The sequence below is a fragment of the Rhopilema esculentum genome, chromosome 10 (assembly GCF_057945365.1).
Source record: "Rhopilema esculentum isolate cy_ngs chromosome 10, ASM5794536v1, whole genome shotgun sequence".
In the NCBI taxonomy this organism is placed as follows: domain Eukaryota; kingdom Metazoa; phylum Cnidaria; class Scyphozoa; order Rhizostomeae; family Rhizostomatidae; genus Rhopilema; species Rhopilema esculentum.
The window spans coordinates 12264898-12292896 of record NC_142824.1 but is presented as its reverse complement, the minus strand read 5'-3'; the positions used below and the strand labels follow the sequence as shown (position 1 = coordinate 12292896).

The following is a 27999-nucleotide window of genomic DNA, read 5'->3' as shown; positions in this document are numbered from 1 at the left end:
ACATCAGCATTTTTCATTAATTTTTGAATAAATTATGCTAAAGGTGTAGATTCGTAACAATTTCCTTTGAAACCTATCAATTTTATATTCAAGTGATGCATTGAAAGGAGAACAATTAGTAGTTAATTTAAAGAGACAATGCAATGAACTTGACTGTGATAAACTTTGTACTGTCTAAACTTGAATTTGTAATGTCACATCTTTAATTTACTTAAACTTTTAATGTTAACAGGAACATTAATGATAAAAGCTCCTATGCAACCTGACCAATTTTTCCTGTATAAATACAATTTATCATGAAAAATGCAACTTCAGAGAAAGATTTTTAACTTATTCTTTGAAACTACGGATAATTATTTTACTACAGGTAAATACTGAGGTCGGTTTTTCAACTTAAAATCATTAAAACCCCTCTGTTACAGTCTCAAGTTGATTTCAAATCTCTTATATTCGATCAGTATACAATTTTCTTCAACTTAGGAGGGAATTTTATGATAGTGCAACCTTTAACTTTTGCTTAAAGAATGTTTCCCGAAAAAATCTGCTTAAGTACAATATATTTGCACGGTTGTTCATGGGTACAGTTGGCTTGTACAGAAGATAATACCAAATAAATCGGTTTTTATACTTTATGATAACAAGCTGAAGAAATATTCTATTAAAGTTTGACAAATCTTGGCAGATGTAGAGTATCTGATGTATGGCACGGTTTTGTGTCTTTTTTACAAAGATAATATGTCAAACGGGTACTTATGGTCCAGGTTGGCATATAAATATTCAAACTCCTTGGTCTTTTACGAACCATTTTTGAAAGTTTTCTAAATGGATCTTGACTGAGGTTAGGATATACCCATCCAGAAGCACTACAGCCTGTTAATGAAGCTTATCTATGTGGCTTTAAGTGATGTCAATTGGTCTGTTACAGCTGCAAGTTTATTTCAGATCTCCTGTAATCGATCGGCATATCAATTTCATCGCCATCGAAGGAATCTTCGTCATAACATAATTCAAAACCACTTTCCTCTTCAGGTTGCATCTTCACTTCGTTTTTTCTTGTTACTTTAGGCAAGGTGGGATCATATAACGGTAAATCAGGATAGTATTTCAACAGCTGCTCGTATTTTCCAGCTTGCATTTTGTATAGCTTTAACCTTTCTTCTATATGCTGCGCTTCAATCTCAGCTGTCTTCGTCACAACTGATCGCTCAAAGTTGTCAATGCTCATATCAACTTCTTCAAAGAATGCCTGTGTTTCGCTTGGAGCAACATTAATTTTGGCACGACCTTAAATCGATAAAAGAAAACAGTGGAAATACAGTTTATTTGTTTACTTCATTGATATAGGCAATAGACAGAAGCACAGCCGAGAACATGAAACAATATGTTTTTAAACTGAAAAGGTTTAAGGTAGCAAGCAAGCAGTTGAAGCAATGAATATATAAGATAATTTATTGTGTTATCGTCAGACGAAGATCGTTACCTACTAACAAAACGAAGAAGCACTTTAGAGCCACTTACCTCTAGTGTAGCGTACAATCTCATAAATTATGCCAATGATAGTTAAGAGAGCAAGCGCTATGCATCCATAAAGTGTAGTATTTTCCATCAAGTCAGAATGAGGTGACGTCATGTGCTTTACTAAGTCATATTGAAAAGAGGATTCCAGCTGTAATTGAGAATTTGAAAAAAGCAAATGAGCTTATGCTTGAGACAACACTAATTGTTGTAACAGAAAAATCGAAAAGGATGCCAGCTCCTTCCATCTAGACAAAGAGCACTCATATTAGACTTAATAACTACTTTGCAAATTTGCCAACTGCAAGACTTTGGGGGCGGGGTATATGTTGTGTTGCTTTTTCAATTAGATGACTTCGTTTTTCGAGAAAAAAAAAATTTTTAATCTCAGGGACGATAAAAATGAGCACTGTATAATGAAGCAATTCGATTCCTATAGAAATATTTCAAAATTATTTGATAAATTGCGATTTCGTTGATAAATATATTTCTAAGCTAGAATGTAGATATTATATATGACTCAAAGCATCTCCTCTCATGCTTAAATGCAAGAAATAATTTATAAGGAAAAATACCTTAAAACTGGTAGTCGCTTTAGCTATCCGCTCGAATAATCGTTGCTCGTTTTCCGTTACGTACTTCTTTACGCACTTTGAAATGCGTTTTGCATCACCCGAAAGAAGAACACCATATGATGCCTTTGCGTTATGAATCGAGTCCAGGGCAATTTCTGGATGATTAAGAAACTTGCGCAAAGCATTGGCTTGAAAAGAATCCAGGAAAACTTTTGATACTCGGCCAGAAAGAAGTTGTTTTTGAACGAAGTTACCATCTGACACATTACCTGAGGGAAGGATTCGGTCATAATAAGCCAAGTAGTGTCAGACAAATCTTCAGATTTCAGTTTAGAGTACAGCCTGATTCGATGAAAACAAGACCTGGTTTTCTATATTCAATACAATAAAGCAAGATTGTCTTATCTTGAATAAAGGTACTTTGTTTCCTTACCCAAGGTGACCTTTCTGCCGAAGAGTTTAGAAGCAATCATCAGGGCTTCATTGGAGCCGAGTACCTGTAGCAAAATTACAAAGAAGTCTAAATATATGGAATTATCAATATTCCAATGTTTAGAAAACTGTACCCTGGGCACCTGACTCACTCTATGATAATAAGACTTATTTTCAATAGAGCGAGTCTTGTACCCAGGGTAAGAAAACTGAAGTTTTTATATTTCCAAAAGTGAAAAGTAACACTTGAACATATAAGGTCGCTCGCTATAGGTTCAGATCAGAGTTTACAAACAATATGCACCAGATGAGAGGGAGTAATCTATATAAGCAGAATTCTCAAACCCTATTTAAAAAACGCAAAAATGTCTTTTGTTTTGTTTATAGTTGTATGCTCTCTAACAAGAGCACATTTTGTTCTAGACCAATCAACGGGTTTGTTTACAAAATGTCATTAGCCAATCACCGGCCTCCATTTCGAGCTTGATTTTTGAATGTTTCAAACCAAAACACAGTTGCTGTGGAGAAAAACCTACCCCCATACTTTTGCCCGGGAAAAAAATTTACGTTCTTTAACCTAGAAGATTTGTCAAACTTAGTTTCTAGAGTATTTGTTTCGTACAAATCTCGGAGCCCTAAGCAGAAAGACAAACGGTGTCTAAAATATCAAAATGTGCTCTTGTTATGCTCTCTCCAAAAAGAGCAAATTGCAATGGGTAAACTCTTTCTGGATATCTTGTCATATTTCTAATCTTGAGATCATTTTTAGAGTGGAGGCGCCTTTAATGCCTATATGAAATCTATTTCATGGACAAATGCCCCAAGCACTTGGCACCTGGATACCAATATTGTGCACTCTTACTAAATAATGTTTCCCGTATGTCACCAGAAAGCATTATTTCTAAAGAGATTTAAAGACATTTGTCAATGTTTGTGACAAAATATTATTTAATATAATCATGAAAGAAAAATTCAGCATTGATTTGTATAAGCATCGATGATAATTTAAACAAAAATATAATTTGATAGGGGTTTGTTCTACATCGAAAAATTTATTGATCTCAATTTCTCTATAAGAGCAACGGATACAAACAATATATCTCAAGTAATCCCTTGAATATTCACCTTTCCATCTATCTCTATTGGTTTTGGATCATAAACAAATTCGGTACCGAAAATTGTTGATAAACTTCCAATGATCAGCGACGTTAACACCAAGCCAATTAGCATCCACGTCATAGCAATAAATCTTCCAAATTTTGTCATCAAATTAAGATCACCGTATCTATTATGAAAGTGGGTAAAAATACAAGCAAACATATTTCAGTTTGAAAATTCAAGATGATGCTCATTATCAAATGATTATAATCTGAAGTTGTATTTTATTCATAAACAATACACGCGACAAAATCCCTCCTCTGGGTCCATTGCTATTTTTGAAACTTTAAGTCTTGCTGTTATCTGAATAAATACATCCCTGACCCCTAATTCACAAATGATGGCCACAAAGGACTTTCTTCCTTCTCTGTCTAAGTCAACTAGATGAACATCGTTTCTCTGGACATGAAATAAAATAAGATTTGATATCGTAGAAGCTACACACCCAACTGTTGTCATTGTGATAAATGCCAGCCAAAGACCACTTCCAGCCCCTCTTAAGTACGTGCTTGGAAATTCGGCAGTATTGTTGCCAGACTCCTGTTTCAAATAAAAGATTTATGTTAAAGAATTTTTGGTAAATTTCTTCTACCTAATAATAGCAAATCGACTGTTATGTTATATAAATTATATATCCCGACTTTCCTTTGGCAACTAAATTATATATCCCGACTTTTCTCCATAAAGTATTGTTTAAGGAACGTAAAATGACTTTCTATCACATTAGCCAATAATAGGTGTCAGTCCCTCGCCTAAGAAACACAAAATATCACAAAATATCAGCCAGGCTCTTAGTCAAAGATTTAAACCAGAGGAATGGGTAGAAGGGATCATTTGATTAAAGGACATGAGGCATTGCTATCAGGACAATACATTGTAGACTTGAACGAGGCAGCATTTCTATTAATTCCAACAATACCGTAGGTAGATTAGAAGTATTGAGACACAATTTTTTTAGAACTGAGGAACAAAAGACATTGTTAATTGCAAAAAAATGTTTCATAAATTTTTTAGGAGGAGAGGGGCATTTTCATGATGGTTATTAGTGTTTGCAGTCAATGCTGGAACAAATAAAATAGGGTTTGTATCTTGCTGGGACAGGCTCAAGTAAAGGGAAAATCATAAGAACGCTGTTGTTAAATATTTCCATGGCTATGAATTTTTAATTTGAAGATGCATTCAGATTTTAAGAAGTACTGAAGAAGCCCATATATCTGATTACGATTCTCTTCAACGAAACGAGTAAAAAAGACAAGAGACCAACACAATTAGTTATTTTCTATTGCAAATGTTTTTAATAAATGGCATGAACTTTAACCCTTGCATTGGAAAACAGTGCGCAAGCCATGAAAATCTAGCACTCTAGCAGAAGCAGAGGCAGATTGGTACGTACCGCAGCCCAGAAGACGATCCCTGCCAGCAATGTAAGAACAAATGAAACCAATAATAGAGTGTATTGTTGCCACAAAGAATTCAGAACAATCTTTGCACCAAAATTTCCAAGAACTTTCAATGTTATCTTCTTTTTAAAAACCAAGAACGTTGTAACAGGAACAATTGGAACGTATGTATATATCTGTTTGTCTTGAATTTCCAAGAATTCGTTGTAAAACGGCAATGTTACATGAGTTCCTAAGTTGAGCGAATCCACAGCAGAGACTCGGTTGCTTTTCAATGAAGATGTGTTGGAAGCATCCCTATTCCAGTCAACTTCGGTCATTCCATGACTGCCCGAGCAATTTCCGCAACAATTGATAATTGCCTCATTGATCATATCTTGCATAACAGATTCGTTTGGAAGGTTCTTGTGTACCAGCGGTGGCAGATGTAGAATTGACGAAGATAAAATCTTAGGGCATCTGCATGTTTCTAAATTTAACAAATAAATAATTTTCATGAAAATGTGAAATTTTTTTCTTAAGAAACAGATCTTTACAAATACGAAAATCTATCTAATAAGAAATATATCTTCACAGGCAGGAAATCTGCACAGATTTCAATTTCTTTTGTAACACATAGATCTTTCGGGGTACGTATAAAAATCTTCTTTAAGAAACAGATCTTCAGGGTTATGAAATTCCTTTGTAAAAAAAGATCTTCTGGGGTATGAAATTCTTTTGTAAAAAAGATCTTCAGGGGTATGAAATTCTTTCTTAAAAACAGATCCCTACCAGTATAAAAAGGTTTTCTCAGCAATCTTACCTCCATAAACCACAGGAGATTCAGGCCCGTAACCTCCTTCTGTGAACGCAGAAACGTTGATTCCATAAATAGCGTAGGGTTGAAGATCTTCAATTTTCAATGTTTTATTCGGTGCGAAGACCAGCAATTCGCTCACATTACTTCCAGATACAGGTACATAATTCTGCTCCGAAAGCCAGTATTTTATGCGATACCCGAGGACCTCTCCATTGGCGCCAGTCTTATTGACCTCCTTCCAATTCAGCGATACCTCATAAAAGTCATACATATCTTTGAGGCTAGCAATCAATGGAGCAACAGATGGAGCTGTTAAGAAAAAATGTTTCATTTTGATACATCAGAGATCTGTTCATTAATCAATCATCGACGCCTGATCAGTCAATTCCTAAACGTATTCCACGGATAATTTACCTTTAAACGCTATCGGGAAGGATGATATACGGCAGTGAAACATTTGTTCTACGACATACCGCTAGCTAAAAACCCCCTTGATATCACAATATTTCATATTGAAATATTTTAAACATATTTTTGATGAATTCCACTGTTCACGAGAGGTTCTGTCTACTACTTGTAAGTACTATATAGACAAGAGGATCGGGAAAGTCGGGGGGGGGGGGGGTTCAGAATTTAAAGTATTATTTAATTACTCTCTTTGGGATAAAAATGCAATACAAGAGCAAACACCTATTCAAGGAAAACTCAGTAGACAGACAGACAGACAGAAGAATTTGTGACAAAAGTATTTTCCCCGCCAACCAGCAAGAGAAATGACCAGCAAGTTTAACAAGCGGGGGGTTTTTATTAGAGCAGGAGAGGGCAACTGGAAAATTTTTCAAAATTAATTAGAGGGAAATGGGCATTTATTTGGCACCTAAGTGTAGTCACCTTGAGGTTGGCTTGGCTGGTTGAATCAACTAACCTTTTTGTTTGCATGTACCATTGAGTGTAAAGGTTACACCAAGTCCTTTCGATGTATAAGCACCGACTCTGACTTGATACCAGTGATACTCTTGCAATTCTGTGATTTCAGTTTCAAATGTCGTTTCATTGACCTCTTTCATTTTCTCACCGGGCTCGGCGCCATATATCGCAAACGGGTTTACTGCCCTCGGTGATCGAGAATATTTCCGCAATGCAACGTCAATTGGTTTATAGAATATCCGGTAACCAAGGATTATACCGTTTCTAAATGATTCCGGTATCGGACTCCAGAATACTCTAATTGATTCATATGTTGATGGCCATGCTTCGACATATGTTGGAGGTGCATCAGGCTCTTGAATATTCAAAACAATAAGTCAAATGACTCGCCTTGCGGTTTAACATTGTAATTCAAAATTTGTATATTGTTGCAAATAATGTTTATTTAGCATCGAATAGATTTACTGGCTATATATAATGCTAAACCTTAACTTGATTTGTCTTTTTGAAATTTTCTTCAATCTCATTTGAGATATGATTGCGAAAATGGGGCAGAGAATAATCCTTAAAATTTCAGGCAGTCAAAGCAACAGAGTAAATGCTATGTTCAATTAGGCCTTATATATACTCACTGTCCTCATCCGTTCTCACAGTAATTTCACTTGAAAAGTTTCCTTTTCCTTTAATATTAAACATTTGAATTGATATATTGTACTGAGTGTATTTTCTTAGATTTGGAATCTTGATGATAGGATTAGTGCCATTCACTGTCAAATGGAAGATTTCATGTTCATCGCATCCCTTTGGCCTATCCTCGTGGCAGTCAAAGACATGATACTTCACTGTGTGTCCCAGAACCTAGAAATGGTAAGTCTTATACAGAGTCTAGAAAAGTTGTTAATCTTCTTCCAGACAAAAACATCCCAGAAGGCAAACCTTCCTCACAAAACAATATAAAGTGGGCGTGGCTAGGGTGTGTCAAATGAGCTTCTATTGTTTTTCGTGGTCCTTCCTCCGGTCAGTGGCCGTGCGACCGTAATGTTTTCCTGACTCTGGTCTTATACATTAACATTTTATTTAGCTAGATTAGGCACTGATGGCAGCGGTGGGATAGCCTTTGCTAACACTTTTAAAAACGGTATTTCATTTTGCAAGAATCGGGTAAGGGGCTTGAATGATTCCCTGTATTACTAAATTTGATTTTTGATATTATTGCTGTTCATATTGGATGTATTTATTAAAATCATATTGGATTATCTAACTCCGTTTTGCGGTGTCCCTTCCTATCATTTATTTCATAAATTTTCAATGCAAGATTCATAGAATCCGACGCACGGACGGACGACTTTCAGACATGCCATTGTTTGAGGTGTTCGAGTCTTTTCTTACTGTTGCTTAATTACTAGATGGCACGCAAATTATGTAGACGAAAATGCCTGGAAAAAGCTCACTATTTATGCATCACACAAAACACAGTGATCAAAAAGTTTTTGGCATGGACGTTTTTCTTCCAATCCCCTCCAAATTGAGAAGCATTTCATGAACACTACCTTCAAAAAGAAGGATCCTTGTCCCAACGTTTAAGAAAGAGCGTTTCTAAGAAATGGTTATGTCTTTTGAAAAAATAAGGGGGCATATGTGCCTATTTACCGCCATTCCGACGACCTCAACAGAGTCACATGCAAAATCAAAGCGTCTTCAGACGTAAATAGTTCAGTACTCTTGTATAAACAATAAATGATTTAAAGGCATCTAGCTACCTTTCCATTTGCATCACCATGAATTTCCTCCATAGCATCCCAATGTAAAAAGATTTCGGTAGATGTTTCACCTAACCCAGTTACATTCTTTGGATGCTCTTCAGGAACTGTAAATTGGCAAACAATAAATTAATGTTTTTAAACCTACTATAAAATTAAGTCTGATTTCTCTATAGCAATAAGTAAGTTTCCCAATTGAATTTGAGTACCATTATAAGGTTTGAAGAATATCAAATTCAACCTTCGATATCCTTCACTTTCCCCTTCCTAGTCTTATCCGGCTATGCAAACAGCATTTTGTTAGCGATTAGCAGGCAGTAATTTTAAGCAGTTAAAGAGTAACTAGTAAAGAGTAACAGAAATGAATATCGTTTTACCTCCAAGTAATTATTTTATAAGTAATGTGGCCTTGCTAATCATCGCAAAATCTTCGCTTCCCCTCTCCCTCCTATTCTCTCTTTTTTTTCTCTCTCTTTCTCTCACTTTCTCTTTCATGGTAATTCATGCTTAATGACAATAAACTTAAAACTCACTATACTCATCTGTCCAGACTGTTACATTACGACTTGAAGGCCCTTCTGCTTTGATTGTAAAAGCCGTTATTTTGAATAGATATGGAGTGTAGATTTTGAGGTCAGCGAATGTGTAGCTAAATTTATCATTTCCATCGAATCGATTTGGAATCGTTACACTTCTCCAAGATGCCTTCTTTAGTGTTTTGTCCTTTATGTACAGTCTATATCCCTCTATTATGCCAAATCTGAATGCTTCTGGGACACGCCCCCAACTCATCATAATTGCAGTATGATTGATGAAATTTCCAGTCAAGTTAACAGGGGGTCTTCCAGGAGCTACAAAAGAAATCCGTGCAACCAATCTTGACGTAGAATTGAAAAGTATGATCTAAAATCCTACTGTGATATCAAGGGAATGAAATAAACAGAGAGAAAACTTCAAACAATCATGCAGAGACAGACATCGATTTAGCAGCCTCAACCAAAACTTTTCTTTTGAAAATGAAGACTCTCCAATATTAACGGAAACAGGTCGAGTATAAATTCATTCTAATAGGCCAAATCCATTCATTCCTAGATACCATAATACAATGGAGGGGTAAACACTTTATGTACTCAGAATCTACTGCGTTTCGTATAAAGCAAGGATAACTATCTTACCGTGTGCATCTGTACGTATATCAGTGATGTTGCTGTACACTCCAATTCCAACACTGTTTATACCGGCAACTCTGACATTATACATTGTGTAGTATTCTAGGCCAGTAATATTCGTGATCCTTGTTTGCGAACTAACTGTGATACTTTTCCAGGCATCATCAGAGTCTTCTTCTGCTTTGTATATTATGTTGTAGCCAGAGATTACACCATTTTGTTCTTCAGTTGGTACCAGACCCCAGGTTACTTGTATTGCTGTTGAGCTGATATTTTTCCCGTTAATATTCACTGGAGCTGCAGTAGGTTCTGTTGAATGAGATCAACTAGCCTTAGTTTGCTTCGTCATAATTTCACTGTAGAATTGTAGTGTAGCATGTGACATTACCTGAGCGCAGATTTGCAAGCCAAGTAAAGGGAGAATCGGTGCCACGAGAAAGTCAGTTGAATGGTGAATCATAATATGTTGATGAAAAAAGTATGATATATTAGAAAGCAGCAGTCTTTGTTTCTTGGCATTTCTTATTCAGAGTTGATTTTTTATCAGTCAACCTACGTTTTTTACCATCTTATCTGGAAGAAACATTCTGCATCAAACAGTAGCTTATTAAAAAAGGGCAATCTAGCAGAGTTCTTGCAAAGACTTTCCTTTAATTCAGGAAATTTTTAACTTTTTTTAATTTTTTATTGGTCATGTAATTGAAAGTAAAAAGTAAAGTTGCTTCAAAAGCAAATATTTCTATACATAATTAAGCTTTTCTCCCGGTAATTCTCAGCATGAAAATACTGAATAAGGATCGGAAATGCGAGTCTAGAAAAACATTCAACCATTTGAAAATTGGCATTGAAAATGGGCATTGAAAATACAAACGGTTGCATTTCTACCACGCAAAAGAGTTCCGTTTTTTGAGAGTTTGACTGCTAGTGTGATTCTCAAACGCGATTCTGCTAATTGGCAATTCTTAATAGAAAACCCAGCTTGTACCAAAAACTATCACAGTGACATGATTCACGTGATGACCATGGCCCAGCCGTCGCTCAGTATAGAAAATTCTGAATCCTTCTTCATAATAACGAGTTGTAAGTTTTAACCCCTTTGACTGCAGTTGTTATAAGCTTAGCATCCTTATCCACCATTTGGTTGCGTTTTATATTGGCCTTTCTCCATCCAACATTGTTTATATATTTCCTACCTTCAAATTTTCATTCCTTATTCAAAGGTTTCATGCTCTGCAGCATGTCAGATTAAAAGCTTGAATATTATCCGAAGCTGTTTTTGTTTGAAAAACTTAGTACATAAGTTTGTTTTGTAAATATTGAGCATTAAATCAACTTACTGAATGCTAACGTTTTTTCAGTCACTTTGGAAGAGTTGACACCAAAGCCTTTTATTGTACCGCCAGCAACTTTGATATCATAATCAACATAACTTTCTAGCCCTAGCAGCAGAGCAGTTTTCTCGGAAGTAACAACCTCTTTCACTGATCCTTGACCGTCACTTCTTTTGCATGTTACTTTGTATGAGACAATGACACCATATGTTTTCGATGCCTGTATCTCTGACCAAGTGACATTAATTGAATAGCTAGAAAGTGCACGCGTTTTTACGTTGGTTGGTGGCCCTCCAGGCTCTAGAATGTAAGAGAAATATTGAGATGGCAAATATTGGGGAAAATGCGGTGAAATCCTGATTTATCTCTGAAAAAAGGCTATTCAACTTTTTCTTAAAGGCATCGTCTCCAAACTCAACGAAATTCATAACCAAATGTTATACGACTGATACTCATATACGAATCAGGTTTATCCAGGCAAATCTTGAAGGAGCATAGATGGTGCCTAGGGCTCTACAGGTCCTAGAAAATCATCTGAGGAAGACATCTAGCCCACGATCGGAGGGTCAAGAACCTCCTCGAAGAATTTCTGCTGCCACCAACTTTCTTGGAAGGAACACACTTAGCCCCTATTTACAATGGATAAGTGAAAAGGGGCAGTAACAACAGCTTCTCCCAAGGGGGTATGTGCCTGTGATTCGGTAAAAGAAATTAGGTGAATGCAAAATCTTGAATTTCGCATGGACGAGAAGAAGGTATTGTTTTTTAAAACAAATAGTTTCAATTTAGCTGTAAAGAAATGTTTCTATTTAGTGTAGCAAGGATTTTTTCTGTCTTGATGTCTACAAATTCAAGGATGTGTTAGCTCTAAGACTAACAATGTAGCTAACAATGTAACTGACTTACTGTCTTCATCTGTTCTTACACGTATCACGTTGCTCTTAGGTCCTTCTCCAATGGTTGTCGATGCAGAAACTTGAATGTAATAAAATTCCCAAATATCAAGTCCATTAATTGAGTGGAATTTTTCTGTTACAGTTTCCTTATCGGAACCTCCCATGTTCTCGTGTTTAGATATGAATATCTTATAATTGGTTATAATGCCATTTCGATCCCAATATGGTACTTCGTCCCATTCAATGTGTATACTTGATGAGCTGGTATTTCTTGCCACTATCTCCACTGGTGGTGCACTTGGATCTACAAAGAATTACAAATATAACTTGAATACAGTGTAAAATAAATGAGAAAGAGACATTCCGATTGAGAAAAGGTTCACTATAACCTCACGAGAACTAAAAAATGTATGCTCCTCATATTCGTATTCAGGTAATGGGCACAAAGACCACGTCTCGCCAAACATTTAGGACTGCAATGCAGCCATCTGAGCGGCATCTTCTTAAAAAAATTGAAATTTTAACTTTTTAAAATTTGAATTTGAAATTATAACTTTGAAATTAATTTTTGAAAAGAAGTAGTGAACATAATTTTGGATATGGAAATGTGACTCTAAAATGTAACAAGTAGATATGTACCCTGGGTGCCAGAGCCTCAGAGAGTCAAAGGATGAAGAACAGGGGAAGGAATTGCGAAGGAGAATGGAAGAGGAGAGGGGAGAGGTAGATATGGTACTTTTGATGGTTACCCGGGGGGGGGGGGGGGTAACTGCCACTTACACAGGTACGGGATGTGCCATTTTTGGGTAACTTTTTTCAAGTAGAAAATACATTTTGGGGAATCATTTTTGGTAAAATCAAACATGGTCATCAGTTTTGGGATTGATTTTTAGCATGATCTTAAATCTTTGGGTATCATTTTTAAGAGAAAAGTAAATGTTTTAATTTATTTGCAGATACTAGTATTTTCTTAATCTATGATTATTGGAGCCCCACAAAATCTGTATTAATATGGATATAAGGGAAATCGAAAAGATACACTCACTGTCCTCCTTCGTAGTGCGTTCAATTGGTTGACTGAACACTCCACTCCCCTTGCTTGTTCGTGCAGCTACAATCACCTCGTATTTTGTATACTCTTCTAAGTGTGTGGGCTTGAATTCTCTTGTCCCTTTTTCTATTATTAACGATGTCCAATTTTTTTGGAGGGGTTCTTTTACTCTGTATTTTACTTCATAACCAGTGCACAATCCGTTGAGAAGGTCAGGATCAACAAGAGCATGCCATGATACTAGTATCGACTTTGAAGAAATGACCATTGAGTATATGTTGCGAGGTGGTACTTCAGGAACTGTTAGCGAATAAGAATAAATATAACATCTCAAATATTAACATATGTGATTTCTACATGTAAAAGCAGATTTACACAGTAAAATTCAAATATATTATATATGCAGCATAAGTGTATCTTGTGTTTTCAAAAATACAAAGAGATCATTCAGATACAATGATGATGAAATTAAAAATACATTCTACTTGATTCTAAAATCTTTTTTTGCCAAAGAACTGACTCTAAAATTCTTTTTCGAGAAAGGGTTACTTTCAAGTGTTTATTTATTTTTGGTCCTTGCCATGCAGAAAATACACCATTTAAGTTTGCTGTTTTTTTATGGAGGTTATTCCAAACTTCATTGAGTGTTTATACAGCTTTTTTAGCACTGATTTAGATTTGCTACTCTACTTCCAAGCCCTGTCCACACTACACAAACTAACCCAGGTTCGCCCCAGGTTTCAGCTAACCCAGGTTAGATTTTGCAGTGTGGACACAACTAACCTGGGTTCGCCCTGGGTTCGCCCTGGGTTCGCCCTGGGTTCGCCCTGGGTTCGCCCTGGGTTCGCCCTGGGTTCGCCCTGGGTTCGCCCTGGGTTCGCCCTGGGTTCGCCCTGGGTTAGTTTACCCTGGGTTAGTTTAACCCATCTCCAGAGGTGGGTTCGACCTAGGTCTGAATTTCTAGTGTGGACACAAAACCTGGGGCAAACCTGGGTTAGTTTTTTAAAGCATGCGCATTTGAATATGTTTTCATTTTGCGCGCCGAAAAATAAAAATACGTTACATGCAAATACCAGGCAAGATATGGAAACTTGCAAAAAAGATCGTGGATCTACATGGAGCCGCGAAGAAGTTCTCAGCTTCATAAGTATCTGGAGAGACGAAAAGATTCAAGAACAGTTGGATAACTGTACAAGGAAAAAACATGTTTACGAAAAGATGGCACAGCGCCTAGAAAAAGAAAGTGGCTACGAGCGAAACTACATCCAGATAAGTGAAACAAAAACAACTAAAACAGTCTTATAAGAAAGTTAAAGACAACAACAACTTGTCAGGAAGAGGGAGGAAAACATTTGAATAAACTGTGACTTCGGCAGCTTCCATCTTGATCGTGTTTATGGAAAATTTGTTTTGTTGTCGTTGTTTTGTTGTTGTTGTAATTTAACTACGCATGCGTAGCGTCAGCTAACCTGGGTTCGCCCCGACTTTGTGTCCACATTACAAAACATGAAAATCAAGTGTGGACAAAGCAGGGTTCGCCCTAGGTTAAATTTAACCTGGAGCGAACCTGGGTTAGTTTGTGTAGTGTGGACAGGGCTCTAGTCTGGAAACAGTCAGTGTTGCCACGTGCCACAAGCCTTCAGGAATGAAAAAATGAAGATAATTAGGCCATGCCTTTTTAACTCTAAGAAAATGGCCCTTTACCAACTGAAAATTGGCATTAGGTACTGTGGGTCTTACGCAATTTCGGCATCGCAATTTGAAACCGTTTTTCTTATTGCTTGAGCTTGTATTGTAAGTTTTATGAAGATATAAAATGTCACAACTTCTAAAGGATTGGAACGCAAAAAATTTCTCCAGGTGAAACTTGTACAATCTCATTCTCACCCGCAATCTTTCACCCTCGGTTGCACTAATTTCGGGCAAATCCTCAACAGAAATTTTGCTTTACGTCGTAAAAATCGCGAGTCACTCACCATTTTCGTCTGTTCTCATTTCAGACAAAGATGTAATGATATTATACGTGTTGCTTCCATTGATTTGTCCGTAGTAATGGGCGTAGAATGAATACATTGTGTAATTCTTCAACCCAGTGAAGTTGTATTCATGAGGCAGATTGCCGGTGAACTCCCGCTTCTGCACGACGGCGCTCTCGCCAGCACTCGTTTCAAAGGCGAGAATGTCATATTTTTCGGCTGGAATCCAATAGTCGGTAGCAGGTAGAAATGGCTCTTGTGAAAGTTTTGCTGATATCACGGAGGAACTAACCATTGTCAGGGTTGGAGGAGATAGGCGATATGCTGTGTGACCTAAAAAGAAATTTTTAACACTTAAGGCTAGCTTGCGTATCTTATATTCTGATTTCATTGTAATGTATCTAATTTATCGAGTTTTTTGTTCAATGTTAAATTATTAAAAATGAAAACAAAGCATAGGGGTTAATTGCATGCAATCCTAAGATGTCGGATTTCACCGTTGGTACTGATAGATTCCGTCGGGTTTCATAATAAAATTTTTCGCATGGCAAATCACACGAGAGTCGATCCGATCCGGATCGGATTTAAAAGAGTACGGATAGGCCTTGCGTTTATACAGGAAATGGTGGCTCCGTATACTTTTGGATCCGCTATCCGAACACTTTTGGGATCGCTTTAAGAGGTGTCCCGTATGGATCCGATCTGGACCGGATCCCGTGTAAGCGTTATTTATCGAAAATGAGACAGAATATTTTTCAATCAAGGTAGTTTCAATATGTAAGCGTGGCTTTTTGCACCAGAAGATCGAACATCAAGTTGACAGACTACTGTGTTGAAGATTTATTACGAAACTTTGTCTACGAAAATTTACTCTTTTTAGCATTATCTCCCTCCATGTTCAGGTTGAACTGTGTTTTGATCACGCACGAAGTTCCAAAAATGTAATATGCGCGCCAATTTTCGAAAAGCGCATGCGTGTAACCTGTTGAACAGACGATGCGGTGATGATATGGTTTATATTCTGATTTTATAAGCTATCAGGCTTGGCAAAAAGAATACCAGCAGAACGATTACTTCACTTGCCATCTTGTCTGGAAATTGTTTGTGAGTGACGTCAGCGTTTTCGAAAAGATCCGTTTTTGCCGTCCACACATGCACATGAAAACGGTGCTTTCAAAAAGTTTCATATTTTGAACGGAAGGTGAAAACGTATAAAAATAATTGCGTTTTCAAAATATCCGTCACTGTGTGGACGGGGTCTAAGATTTTATTGAATTGTGAAAAATTGCAACTAAAGCACCGTTCAAACGATGCCGATTTTATTCCTTACAGGGCACACTGAGGCCCAGTTGATTTCTGACCGGACATTGTAATCGAGGCCCTGTTAATTTTTGACCTGATATGGTAACTGAGGCCCAGTCCCAACTCTTGCGGAATAATTTCTAACCGGACAAAGAGCGTCCATTTTTTTTAGCCGGCTTAAAAGCAGGAATGGCGCGTTTGGTCAATTGGGTCAAGGTATAAATGGACTCCAGCACAATTTATTTAATAATCACACTTTATAAGAACAATAAGGCTGGATTTGCGCAAAAATTAAAATCATCGTAAAAACGTCCCAAGCATTGTTTAAAAATTTAGAAGACAAAGCAATATATTTTTGGAGATTTCCACTCATGTCGACAAAACAGAGCCAGACGCAGTCTAGGCCGGCTGCACAGGTTTAAAAAATCCGGTCAAATCCTAAGAGCTATGTTTCTCTGTAAATCTTGAATTTTGATCTAAATTTCAATTGCAACAATGGCTGCATTTCTCCCTGACTGACTACAGTTCTTCTGTTTATATACTGAATTGAACCCTCAAAAGAGTTCGACAGAGTTTCCAGCTTCCTTATTCATCTTTTATCCCAAAGTATCTCAAAATTCAAAATTCAAATCGAGGAAATCAAGTAACCACACGAAGTGACAGTTTGGAGTATGCTATCTATGCGCAATTATCGTGTGAAATGATTGACTCGGATAGATTCATCCTCTTCATACCAATAAAGCCATTGTTTTAAAGTCTACTCATTCATAAAAAATTGGTCAGAAAATTCAAAGAGTACTTGTTTGTTGGAAGGTGAAATTATATTTTGCCTATTATTTTCCATGATACAGTGAAACTACCTCGTTTAAAATAACGTTTTGGACAGAATTTTTGGTGCCTGCAACCCGAATTTTAATACAACCTGATTTTTTCTTCAAATTGTCCAACTATCAGAGCGGTAGTGTCCCGGAAAAAACGGAAATTAACTCAGTATGTTTTGTCTTGATGCAATGCCAGCGCGGGCTGTCACACCCCCCCCCCCTCACATATACCACCCCTATTTTTTAAGATTTTATTCAAGAATATTATTCTAAATCATTGTGTTTGCCAAGAATATTTTTGTTGGGTGTTCCAGAAAATACAGCTTTTTTGGCAACGGTATTAATCTTTAGAAATGCTGATCAAATGAATTTTTATCAGAGATAATTGCACGAAGGATGTTGTAGAATTTAATTTCACTAAAGGGTTCTTATTTTACTTGAATTGTATTATTCACATGGAGACATTTACGTTCATGCTTTCATTTTTGCATAACACCTTTGTGTACTTCATTTGATGGCTTTCGGAATAATAGAGAAGAAAGTTCTGTAGTTTGGGATTTTGCCCGAAAGCTTGTCCCATGGCTCAGATGATTGTATTTAAGTGTTTGGGTGGGCTTTATCTGTGCCTGTTTGGAATGCTCTTCGAGGCTGGTCTCTCCTCCCATCCCTCACTCCCCTTTTGGTATAAAACATGGTGTTTTTCCTCGAGCACTTGTTACTTCTATTGATCTCTTAGAGGTTATGTTTCCTTTTTATCGATGGATTCCTTATCCAAATATGAAATTGAATTACAGTAATTCATCTACACTTTGTAAAGATGTTTCTATTTTTGATGTTAGATTTAATAAGAATACAACGTGAAACTGAAAATCTAAGTTGATGTCAATCAAATTGATCTTCATTGCGTCTTTTTTATTGTCCCAATCAAATTCTGGTTCATAAAAATTCAAGTTTATCTAGAAAGTTGATATCATCTTGAATGAAACTTGATAAGCATTTTTATTATAACTTGAGAGCTATGCTATGATTTAGCTTTGATTGCTTGTGATACAGTTGATTTGTATTTTGTATTTTCCCTTTAATTTTTCCCTTGCAATATATTCAAGATTCTGCTTTCAAAGTATTTGCTATACGTAACCACACATGATATTCCTTTGTCACTTTCACTTTTTAAAATGAGGTTTCTGTCGCTTTTCAAATCCATAATTCCATTCCACTGGTCTTTCATTAAATTGTAAAGTACATTTTGTGTTCTAGAAATAGCTCTTTAAGCATTTGATAGTTAAGAATACTTTAAGAAACATTCACCACTGAAAATGAGTGTGTCCTACGTCGGCTGGTAGAAGTTTCCAAAGCAAAGTGAAAACTCAAGTTTGTCTGAAACTCTTTTTCATGTAGCATTAAAATTCAAGTGGAGCCTCAGAGGCCGAAACAGAATCTACTTATCTCTGTTCATCTAATTGGAAGATTTGATGGAGGAAAGAATATTTCAAGAAAACTTACTGCCGAGGAGATTCTTCAGTTTTCCGCTCCAAGAAGAACTATAAGCATTGGACCCATGTTTATATTGGACTTGGATCCAATCGCGACCTTCGCTTTCAACTCTCGTAACTTCTACAGGATACCATGTAGAGTTAATGAAACTTCCACCATCAAAGATTGTTGGGTACTTACTATAGATAAAGGAACCATAATTAATGCTAGGTACTTTTTCTAGTCCAATGAATTAAAATTTCATTTTCTTTAATTTTTTTTATCTATGGCAACCTTTCGATCAAGGGACTGATTTACATGAAAAATTTTCAATTAACATACTAAAAGTAACTGCAATAGTGAAAATATTATAAAAATCATTTCAAATAAAATATAATTCAGCAAAAGGTATTAAGAAAGAGTAAAGTTTTATTGATTCTTCATGAACAGATACGAAATTCTCACGGCTTTCGTGAAAGTCTTAAGATTTGTCATATTTTAAGCCTGTTTAGACAAACCATTCCAAAGTTTCGTACCCTGGTAAGAGAAGCTTTTCTATCCGATGGTCGTCCTTAGCAAGGGGACGCTCTCTTTCAACTCACTTTACAAATAATCTTTGAGTAGTGGTGGGGCTAGCTTCACAAAGGTATATAGGATGCAGTTAAAGTAAATTTTTTGCCTAAGCAATTTTTTTGGAAGGTCTAAGCAATATTTTTTGCAAAATCAGACAAAGTGGCATTTTTAACGGGTCACTATAGCCTCTCGCGCCCCACATTCTGCTGATAATTATATCCAGAAAAAGACAGATTGCTGTTGTAATACCATCAGTAATAGTACAGGGCCGCCGGACGCAGGTTTGAACAGGGGGGGGGGGGGGCAAAACACATAAAAAGGGCACAAATATTTTTTCCCGAAAAATAAGTAAGTGCCAAAAATGGTACAGATTTCACGATAATTCAGACAACTAAAAACTAAAAAACTAAAAAATTGAACTAAACTAAAAAAATTATGACACGTTGGACATAATAATGATATTAATTTTCATACTTTCATATTTAAACAATTTCGTCCCCCTTGGAATTCGCACCATCCCCACTAAAACACAAATTTGTTTGACTCCATGAAATTTTTTTTAAAAGCTACAAAATTTTATGGCTAAATCATATTCACGCAATCGGCTGAAGGTACAGGCACATTCTTCACTGTCGTAGCAAATTTAATTTGCAACATTGATTCGGTTTATCTCGTCAGCCTTATGACTAAAACATGTTTTTAACTCTCCCTAAACTTGATCCCGGGGGGGGGGGGGGGTGGGGCTCAGTCTGTTGGTAAAACGTATTACATGTGAGTTCCGAGAACTTCGAAAAAAGCTAGAATTCTGGGACATAGAATCTTGAAAATTGGGTTGCATTCTTAATCGGTCAGAGGAAACAAAAAAAGGCAGGTATTTACTGATATGATGTTGCAGATAACTTTTTAGATAAATCAATGGCATATTGAAATATAACAATTTTTGCAGTACGTCTAGTCTTGTATATTGTTCTAATCCTAGATAAGAAATTTGAGTCTTTGTTAGCATGTATTCATTGCAGGGACACAACTTCTTCATTTCTTCATAAAAAAAATTGAGCACAATGTTGTGAAGCAAGCAATATGTCGCAGTTATAGTTTTACAGATGTCTGATTTTGTTAATATATATGTCAAGAACCACTAGGGATTGTTGTTGAAATCAAATTTAGTGAACTCTGCTTTTTAACTTGTCTATTCATAAGTTTAAGAAAAAGAATGGTTCTGACATGAATTGGTATCAGAAATTCCTGCTCAAGCCCTTAATATTATCAGTGAAAAAAGTTACACAATTTTGGCAAAGTCACAGAATAGGGTACATTTTACGCATCCCGGAATCAGAGGTAGGGCTCCAGTTTTTACTTTCAAGAACACACACGATATACATTGGACCAACTGACTGTGCCCGCCGGGGACTTGACCGGACCTTTCACTAATGCGTTTGTTGCTGAAGACATACTAGAGAGTTTATTAAGCCTGCTAAGGAAATTTTCTCGCGGAACTGGCAGTCTCCTTCGCAGTTGATATTGTTCATCACAGGAGCTTGCGCTTTTTGCAGCAAAACCAAGTACAATTTTCAATGAATGGTCCTCCAACAACGTCCAGCGGTATGTTATTTTACTTAGTTTCTAAAGGCAGAATATCTGGCATTGAAAAAATACACGCAATATATTTCAAAAAGGGGCATTTATTTATACTTTTTGCAAACAGGGGGGGCCTGTGCCCCCGTGGCCCCCTGGCTCCGGCGGCCCTGTAGTAGAATGGAAAGTTAAGCTTTGCTAAAGAAATAATTAACTGTAGTAGTAGTAGTAGTTTGTTTATTTTGATAGGGTATTTGTGGACAAAGGAAATAAATGCTTAAAACTGTTAAAACGTTTACAGAAAATGCAGCACATCATTTTCATGCTTTGACACGACGCCACTGAATACAAGCAGAAAGAAAGTAGACTTACATTAGGTCAGCCGTTTTAACAATCTCTGTGGTACTGCTTTTAATTATTTTTAGCTCAGCTATCTCGTTAGCATGAAATTTGAATTCGTATTGAGTATTTTCAGGAAAATTAATGTAGCCAGCAAATTTCATGGCATAGTATTCAGCCAAATCCTGATCCGGTTCGTACAATGTCGGCAGACAACAGTATGAAGAGGGGTTGTCAGGGAAACTAGCTGCGTTGTCCTTGTAGAACTCTGACATTTTCCGCGAATTATCCAAAATGATTCTGTTATATTGCTGTCCCAACAGTCCTTGCCATCTATAAAGTGCTGAAAAATTTGAAGAAGAAAAATTTAAAGTAAAAATGTTACTCTAGCAGTTCTGTGATTTTGAGAAGCGTTTGACAATTTTAAAAATGTTTGATTTCTGTTCTGTTTGAGAACTGTTTTCTTTTTTCTTCGGGAATATTGTTGCTTTCGTCATTCCTTTTTTTTAAGGATGGTAAAATAATCTACACTTTTTTCTTCTTCCTCAAAGGTCCTATGTTCATGACTATTTATGTGCGAAAACTGTTATGACTAGCCTCACGAAACACGAAATCAAACGTTATTAAGAAAAGGAATCAAGGAATCTAAAGACAGATGTATAAATAACAATGACCAAACGTAGAAATTATCACAGGTAAATCTGTCTATTAATTTGACCATTGAATCGAGGGCCATTAAAAACTTTAGCACCGTAAGGAGTAATGGCCCAACAGATTAAAGGTAAATTCAGAGTTTCAACATTATGAAAAGTTGACCACATTTTAAAATTTTCAAGACCATACTTTAAAATGCCAAGTCCATAAAGTGTGGCGAAGAACACACTAAAATAGGCACTTATGGTTGGCAACGGTGCAGCGCAACTGTTGGTTTTACAAGTCGCACCGGGTCGTCGCACTCGAGATATGCTCGGTGTATGATTCAACTCTGTCTCACTATGCCGAACCAAAGGCAAAATTAGCTTTGTGACGTGCCTTACCAACGAAGATTCACTTTGTTCGGTGGGGTGCATCACGATATGCGGTGCTGTAGAGACTAAAACAATATACTATCATGTGAAATGTGATGGCGTCATGTGACAGATGTGAAAGACGAGAGTGTAACAAAATTAATGATGTCATATTTTCAGCCCAGGGTAAAAACTACAGTACAATCAATTACTTACTCGTTGATCTCCATACAAATCTTTCATCAATCGGGTTCACTTCTGTGCCATCCGGAAACTCAACTCCAAGGGCTGCAAAGTCTTCATACTTGCCATTGCCATACATATACAGCCTGACCAAGTATCGGAATCCATTCATCAGATTCACAGGTTGAGATTTTTTTCTTAAAAAAGATTTGGGTACTTTTAAATCTTTCTACAGGATTTTTTAAAATAAGAAGTAGCTGTGACGTAGCACCAACGTTTTACAAAAGTTTGTTTGTTCACCACGTTTTCTTGAACATTTAGAAACAATCCACTAATGTTTAGTCGCAGCAGCAAAATGATAAACCAAGAAGCGGTTTACGAAGCACACAAATATCTGCACAAATATTTCATTTCACTACTGTGTACTTCATAACCACGCAAAGATTTCTAAGCATAAATTATGCATAAATTGTTTCCATAGGCATTGATTTTTAAGTACATTGTTTTTTCATAAAATGCATTACATAAGACAACAAGAGCAACGCAACATTGACTTGCCAAAAATAACATAAAAAAAGACAATACATGCAAAGTGTCAGATGGAATACTAAAAATTCCAAAAAGGTAACGAGAATTGGATTTGGAAAACAAAAGAAACTTTAACAAGTGGCAGCTTCTGCTGGAAAATTTCCTAGCATGAAAAATCGAATGTAGGCCCCTAAATGGTAAAAATAATGACATCATATAAACATATCCTATAAGAAACACATTTTCAAAGTCACTCCAAATTCCCGAAGTCAGTGTTGAAAGAAGCAATCAGAATTGAAACGAGAATGCACTCATTTTTTTCTATAAGAAACAAAGGTCAATGTTGAGTACTCCTGTTTCTCAATGTTCTGGAAATTTCAATACTCATGTTTCTTGAAAGTTTCGTAAATATCATGAATGATGCTATGAAATGTTTGTGACATTTATTGACGTCAAGAGTTCGCTTCCGTTCCGATGCTGTGTTTAGATGTTGGAAGTATATTTTTATCTCTTGTGTCTTGAGTTCTAGGCCAACAGGGCAATCATGTTCTTGGATTTTACAAAATTTCGTTGTTCTCAGTTTTATCACGATTCAATAGTTTCTAAATTTCATTGATTCGAATACTGAAGTTTCTTAATTTTTTTTGATTGTCCAGTTCTTGTTTCTTTTAGCCAGTTTCTTATATAAAAAAGTGAGTGTAGTCAACGTCGACTTTTGTTTCTTCTTAAGAAATAAAAGTTTGTATTTATAATTTAAAAAGATAATGAATGTCAAGTTATTACCTATCGTTCCAATCCAAGGTTGTTCTTTCATTCGTCGTCAATATTGTTTTGACGCCAAATGGCTTCATTTCGATCTCAAGTCTGCAATCGTTATTGCATATAACAGAAAACTTGTGATTTCCTGATTGTGGGGAAACAAAATATGCACTGAAGCGACAATGTTGGTAAGTGCCTTTTATCAGCTGGTTCTTCTCAAATTTATTCAAGTTCTCTGTGTGAGTTGGGCAGCCAGGATAATTAGGTATTTTGTCAAACTCGTTCAGTTTGTAGCCTTTAGATGTAAACATCCATCGCTCTAAAAACAGCCCACGACCTGGCTTGTAAAACCCTGAAATTGAATCATTGAAATATCAAATCAAAATTAGCATTTTATCAAAGCTCAAAATACAGAGTTACGAAAACATGCAGAGACTTTGAAAGGTTAATATCGGCTAAAAATAGATGTTTAATTGAAGGTTTTTGAATTTCTGCTATGTTGGAATTCTTTCAGTGGCATTAGATTGGTACAATCACTGCCTAAAGTATTGGAACACAAATGTCATCTTCAAAGGCAAAATCAGCCAGCCCTCTCTCAATCTAGGAATGTTTCTTTACCATAGAAGAAAGAAAGAGGAAATTGAGTCAGTTTTTTCTTGTGGCTTGTATCACTGTTGCCCCAATGCGCATGTATATAACACTTCTCATTGGTTCGGACAAATGGATAGAATCATTGCAAAAAAATGGGAACCTAGACTTGTCTTCCCCACAAGTATGATCATAATGTCTAGCACAAAACAGCTATTGTTTTCAATTATGATGCAGCAGCCAAAATGGTGAGTGTTAGCAGGGAAAGAGGCAAAAAATTAATTTTTTTTCCTAGCCACAGACGGTGTATTGGATGAATATAGCCAAATAAGTCCATGTTACATTGCATACTCAAGTGCTTATTCTCCCTTTCGTCAACAGCAAGGATGCGGGGTTGGCTTAGTGGTTAGGGTCACTGGCTACAGACCCAGGGGTCCGCGGTTCGAGTCCCTGGCATGACTAAATGCCAGCACTCTGCAATTCCAGGCGTAGGAATCAAGAGGTGTGGTCACATCGAGAGGATGGACCAGGACACCGCTCGATAAACATAGGTAGCTAGGTAGCAAACAATAAAATACAAAAGGAACCAATCAAACGTGTCAGATTGTAAGCATGTGACAAACAACAAACGTTAGGACTTGAGTAAAGCGTCCACTACAAGATTAAAACAAAAGCGTATGAAAAGAGAGTTTCAATAGATTTATAAAGATGTTACCTTTTAAATCATATACTCTATCGTAATCTCTAAATAATAAATCAAGCGTCTTATTTCAAACTATTTCAAACGATTGCTATCATGTATCAGGTAGAGTAACAGATCCTTGAGTGAAAGCACACTACGAAATGTTTGAACAAGACAATCTGTATAAATTCTATTACGTTAAATATGATATCTATCCATGAGATAGGTGATTTTGAAACTTCTACATACTTGCGGGTAAAGAAACGGAGCTGCTAACAGCTCTGATTGCTACCATAGCAACAGGAAAATACCAAAGAGCAAACATCGTCTTTTAGGCTGCTACCATCCCCTTTTCGTCCAACAGTTCTACAAAAAGATAGGTTGGCATCTAAAAACTAGCTGTTCATTATTAGATATCAAACGATTGTGTTGTTTCTCCCTATCTCGCCTTCTTTTAAATTTGCTTTGACAAATTATGCTCGACTAGTTTTTTTACATTAATCAGAAGAAAAGAATTACCGGCAAGTGATAAAATGTTTTAAAAACTAAAGGCCTTAGTTCTAAGCGACAGCGCATAAAATTTTGATAGCCTTGCTGAGCTGATTTAAATGCAGGAACCTGTCATTAATAAATAATGGCTTAGGCGATAAAAATATTTGGATGATGAAAAAAACACGAGTTATCCTTAAAGGCAATCGATTTATTCTGAAGTGGCTCAAGCCTTTTGTGAATAAACAGTTGGCCAATCAGTCGACGTGATACCCCTCACAGGCCTATTGATTGGCTAACTTTGATTGACAAATGGCTTAAGCCCCTTAAGGCTGATTTCCACTAGGCGAGTTCTTTCGCGCGAATCGAAATTCTGCCAATGTAAAGCCTGATTTCCACTAGGCGAATTCTTTCGCGCAAATCGAGTAAATAGTCGTAGCGATAGAGTAGGACCATTATCTACTTTCTGCGAATCGAATTTTTTTCGATGCGAAAATTGAGAACGTGACACCACGCATGCGCACATTGGCAAAAATTCGATTCGCGCGAAAGATTTGGCCTAGTGGAGCACGGTCCTACTCTATCGCTACGACTATTTATTCGATTCGCGCGGAAGAGTTCGCCTAGTGGAAATCAGGCTTTAAGTATTTGTCGATTGGCTTTAACTAATGATTTAAAATTATTTTTGATAATCTGAATGTTGACGCAGATGTCTGCATAAATCAAAATCCTAACTGATCTGTTTAAGAAAAAAAAGGAAAAACATAAAAAGCAAGAATGTATCCAGTAAATGAACGAGAGGCAATAATAGTGTGAAAATGTTAAAGCTTTTGTCATTTGTCATAAATTTCATTTGGCAGAATACAGAGCAAAAAGGATTATAACGAAATCTAAAAAGACTTTCAAGACAAAACAAGACAACTTTCTTATCTTTCGAAAGAATAATAATCGTATGCAAGGAGTCAAAGAGACAAAATCCCCAACATTGGTTTAGGTAAAATCCTACTTTTAAATCAGTTGTTTTCCAACAAAATGCGTCCAAACGCTTTTGTGCCATGGGTCGCTTGATGATCGCATTAAATGTGAAACTCAACGTTACAACTTAGAGTTGTCCTGCTGTATACACCAATGGGTGTGAACTGCCTATACGATATCGAGAACTGCATTATATACCCAAAGGGGATTCTCATACATATTTAGAATCGGGGTGCTAAGCCTGGGTATAAGCCGTCATCCCAAAATATTAATTTCGAGCTTTCAATTTGATCAAAAGAATAATTTTTCGTCCTGCACAAGAAAATTTGGCCACACTTTCAGAATTTTATAAATTGCCTTGTTCAAATTGGCGAGCATATACCTGGATATCCAAGAGTGCTGATGCCTTTCATTGGAAGAGAGTTTTAAACAATACACTCATTCTCGATAAGAAAACGAAGGTCGACGTGGCATCTGCAAACAGTAAGACTCGTCAATGCTTCTATTGATTTATAATACTTGTGGCATTTCTATCAAGAGATTTGAATTCAGCAAGTCGTATTGACGGATTTTAATGAAATTTTCAGAGTTCTGGCTTACTCGTTACTTAGAGCGAGCTTCTTAAAGAATGAATGTAGTTTGACTCGGATTCACATCGACTTTTGGGCATTATCAGATTCAATTATCTCCTGACTTCTTTTGATTTGAGTATCTAAGTTTCTGAAGTTTTTTGCGATTGTCTAGTTATCCTTTCTTATAGTGAGTTCCTTGTAAGAAAAACCGAGCGTAGCCGTGAACAAGCTGACCGAAAATTTGCTATGGCTCGCATGTCTGTCCTCTCAGTTCAGTAAAGTAAAACAAAGTCAAACGTGTGGTTTGCTTACTTGTTTTATATGATTATCAGTTTCAATTCAGATGCAAATATATCTTTCCTGTTTTTAAGGCTGTATCTTTAATGAAATACATACTGTTATGATCCGACAAAGATTCCGGGTACATGACCAACCAGGATACATGGCACACAATCAGAACAGCATTGTTTCTGCTTAAATGTTTTTATCCTGATGAATATCATCTTTGTACTGATTAATGCAATCCTTGCACAATTATAATGTTCTTTCTCGAGGGTTTTTTATTTTTTCATAATCTGCCTCTGTGTGACACAACAATATCTCAGAGTGGCCGGAAAGTTGAGAACCAGCTCTACAAAATCCATTCTCGCTTTACTGGACTGTTTCGAGTCAATTTGCATTGTTCCTGTTCGCCGTTTATTCTTTTGACTGTCTAATGAGGTCGCAAGACATCAGAGGAGCTCGAGTATAGTTTAAACAGAATCTATCTGTCTATAAAAAGTTAATTATTCCTCTGTGCAGTGCGATTCAAATTCACCTGTTTGACTTTCAGTGACCCGAGATATATCAGACCAGAAGTTCCGCAGGGCTGTATCTTTGACTCATTGCTTATTAAATCTCTTATAATTGCATAAAAAGTTACATCAACGTGCTACTTCAATAAAACTTAAATTTGATAGGAATTTTAAGGCTGAAACATACCTTTTACTTTCCAGTGTACCTTCCACCTTCTAATGATCCACGAAGTGTCACTGAATACCGTTTATCAAATATGCATTGGTGAATACATTGTGAGCTCTCTCGTAGTTAGTTTGAATTGTGGATTGAAACATTAATCGAGGCTTACCCACAATCTGCTAATCAC

General features: G+C 36.5%; 1 protein-coding gene across 1 annotated transcript; it reads right to left on the bottom strand.

Moving 5' to 3' along the window:
* Positions 1 to 159: 159 nt before the first annotated feature.
* On the bottom strand, positions 160 to 27999 carry LOC135687146 (protein sidekick-1). The gene is made up of 23 exons (XM_065203642.2): positions 27837 to 27999; positions 25069 to 25185; positions 23574 to 23901; positions 22296 to 22459; positions 21106 to 21415; positions 18616 to 18785; positions 14990 to 15322; positions 13008 to 13313; positions 11973 to 12266; positions 11073 to 11366; positions 9742 to 10044; positions 9100 to 9417; positions 8567 to 8673; positions 7439 to 7664; positions 6805 to 7161; positions 5883 to 6188; positions 5074 to 5549; positions 4126 to 4220; positions 3648 to 3807; positions 2524 to 2587; positions 2091 to 2359; positions 1519 to 1666; positions 160 to 1284 (listed from the first exon to the last, which is right to left on the bottom strand). Exons 2-23 carry the CDS (start codon positions 25142 to 25144, stop codon positions 920 to 922), a joined length of 5469 nt encoding a protein of 1822 aa, XP_065059714.2. The 5' UTR covers positions 25145 to 25185; positions 27837 to 27999; the 3' UTR covers positions 160 to 919.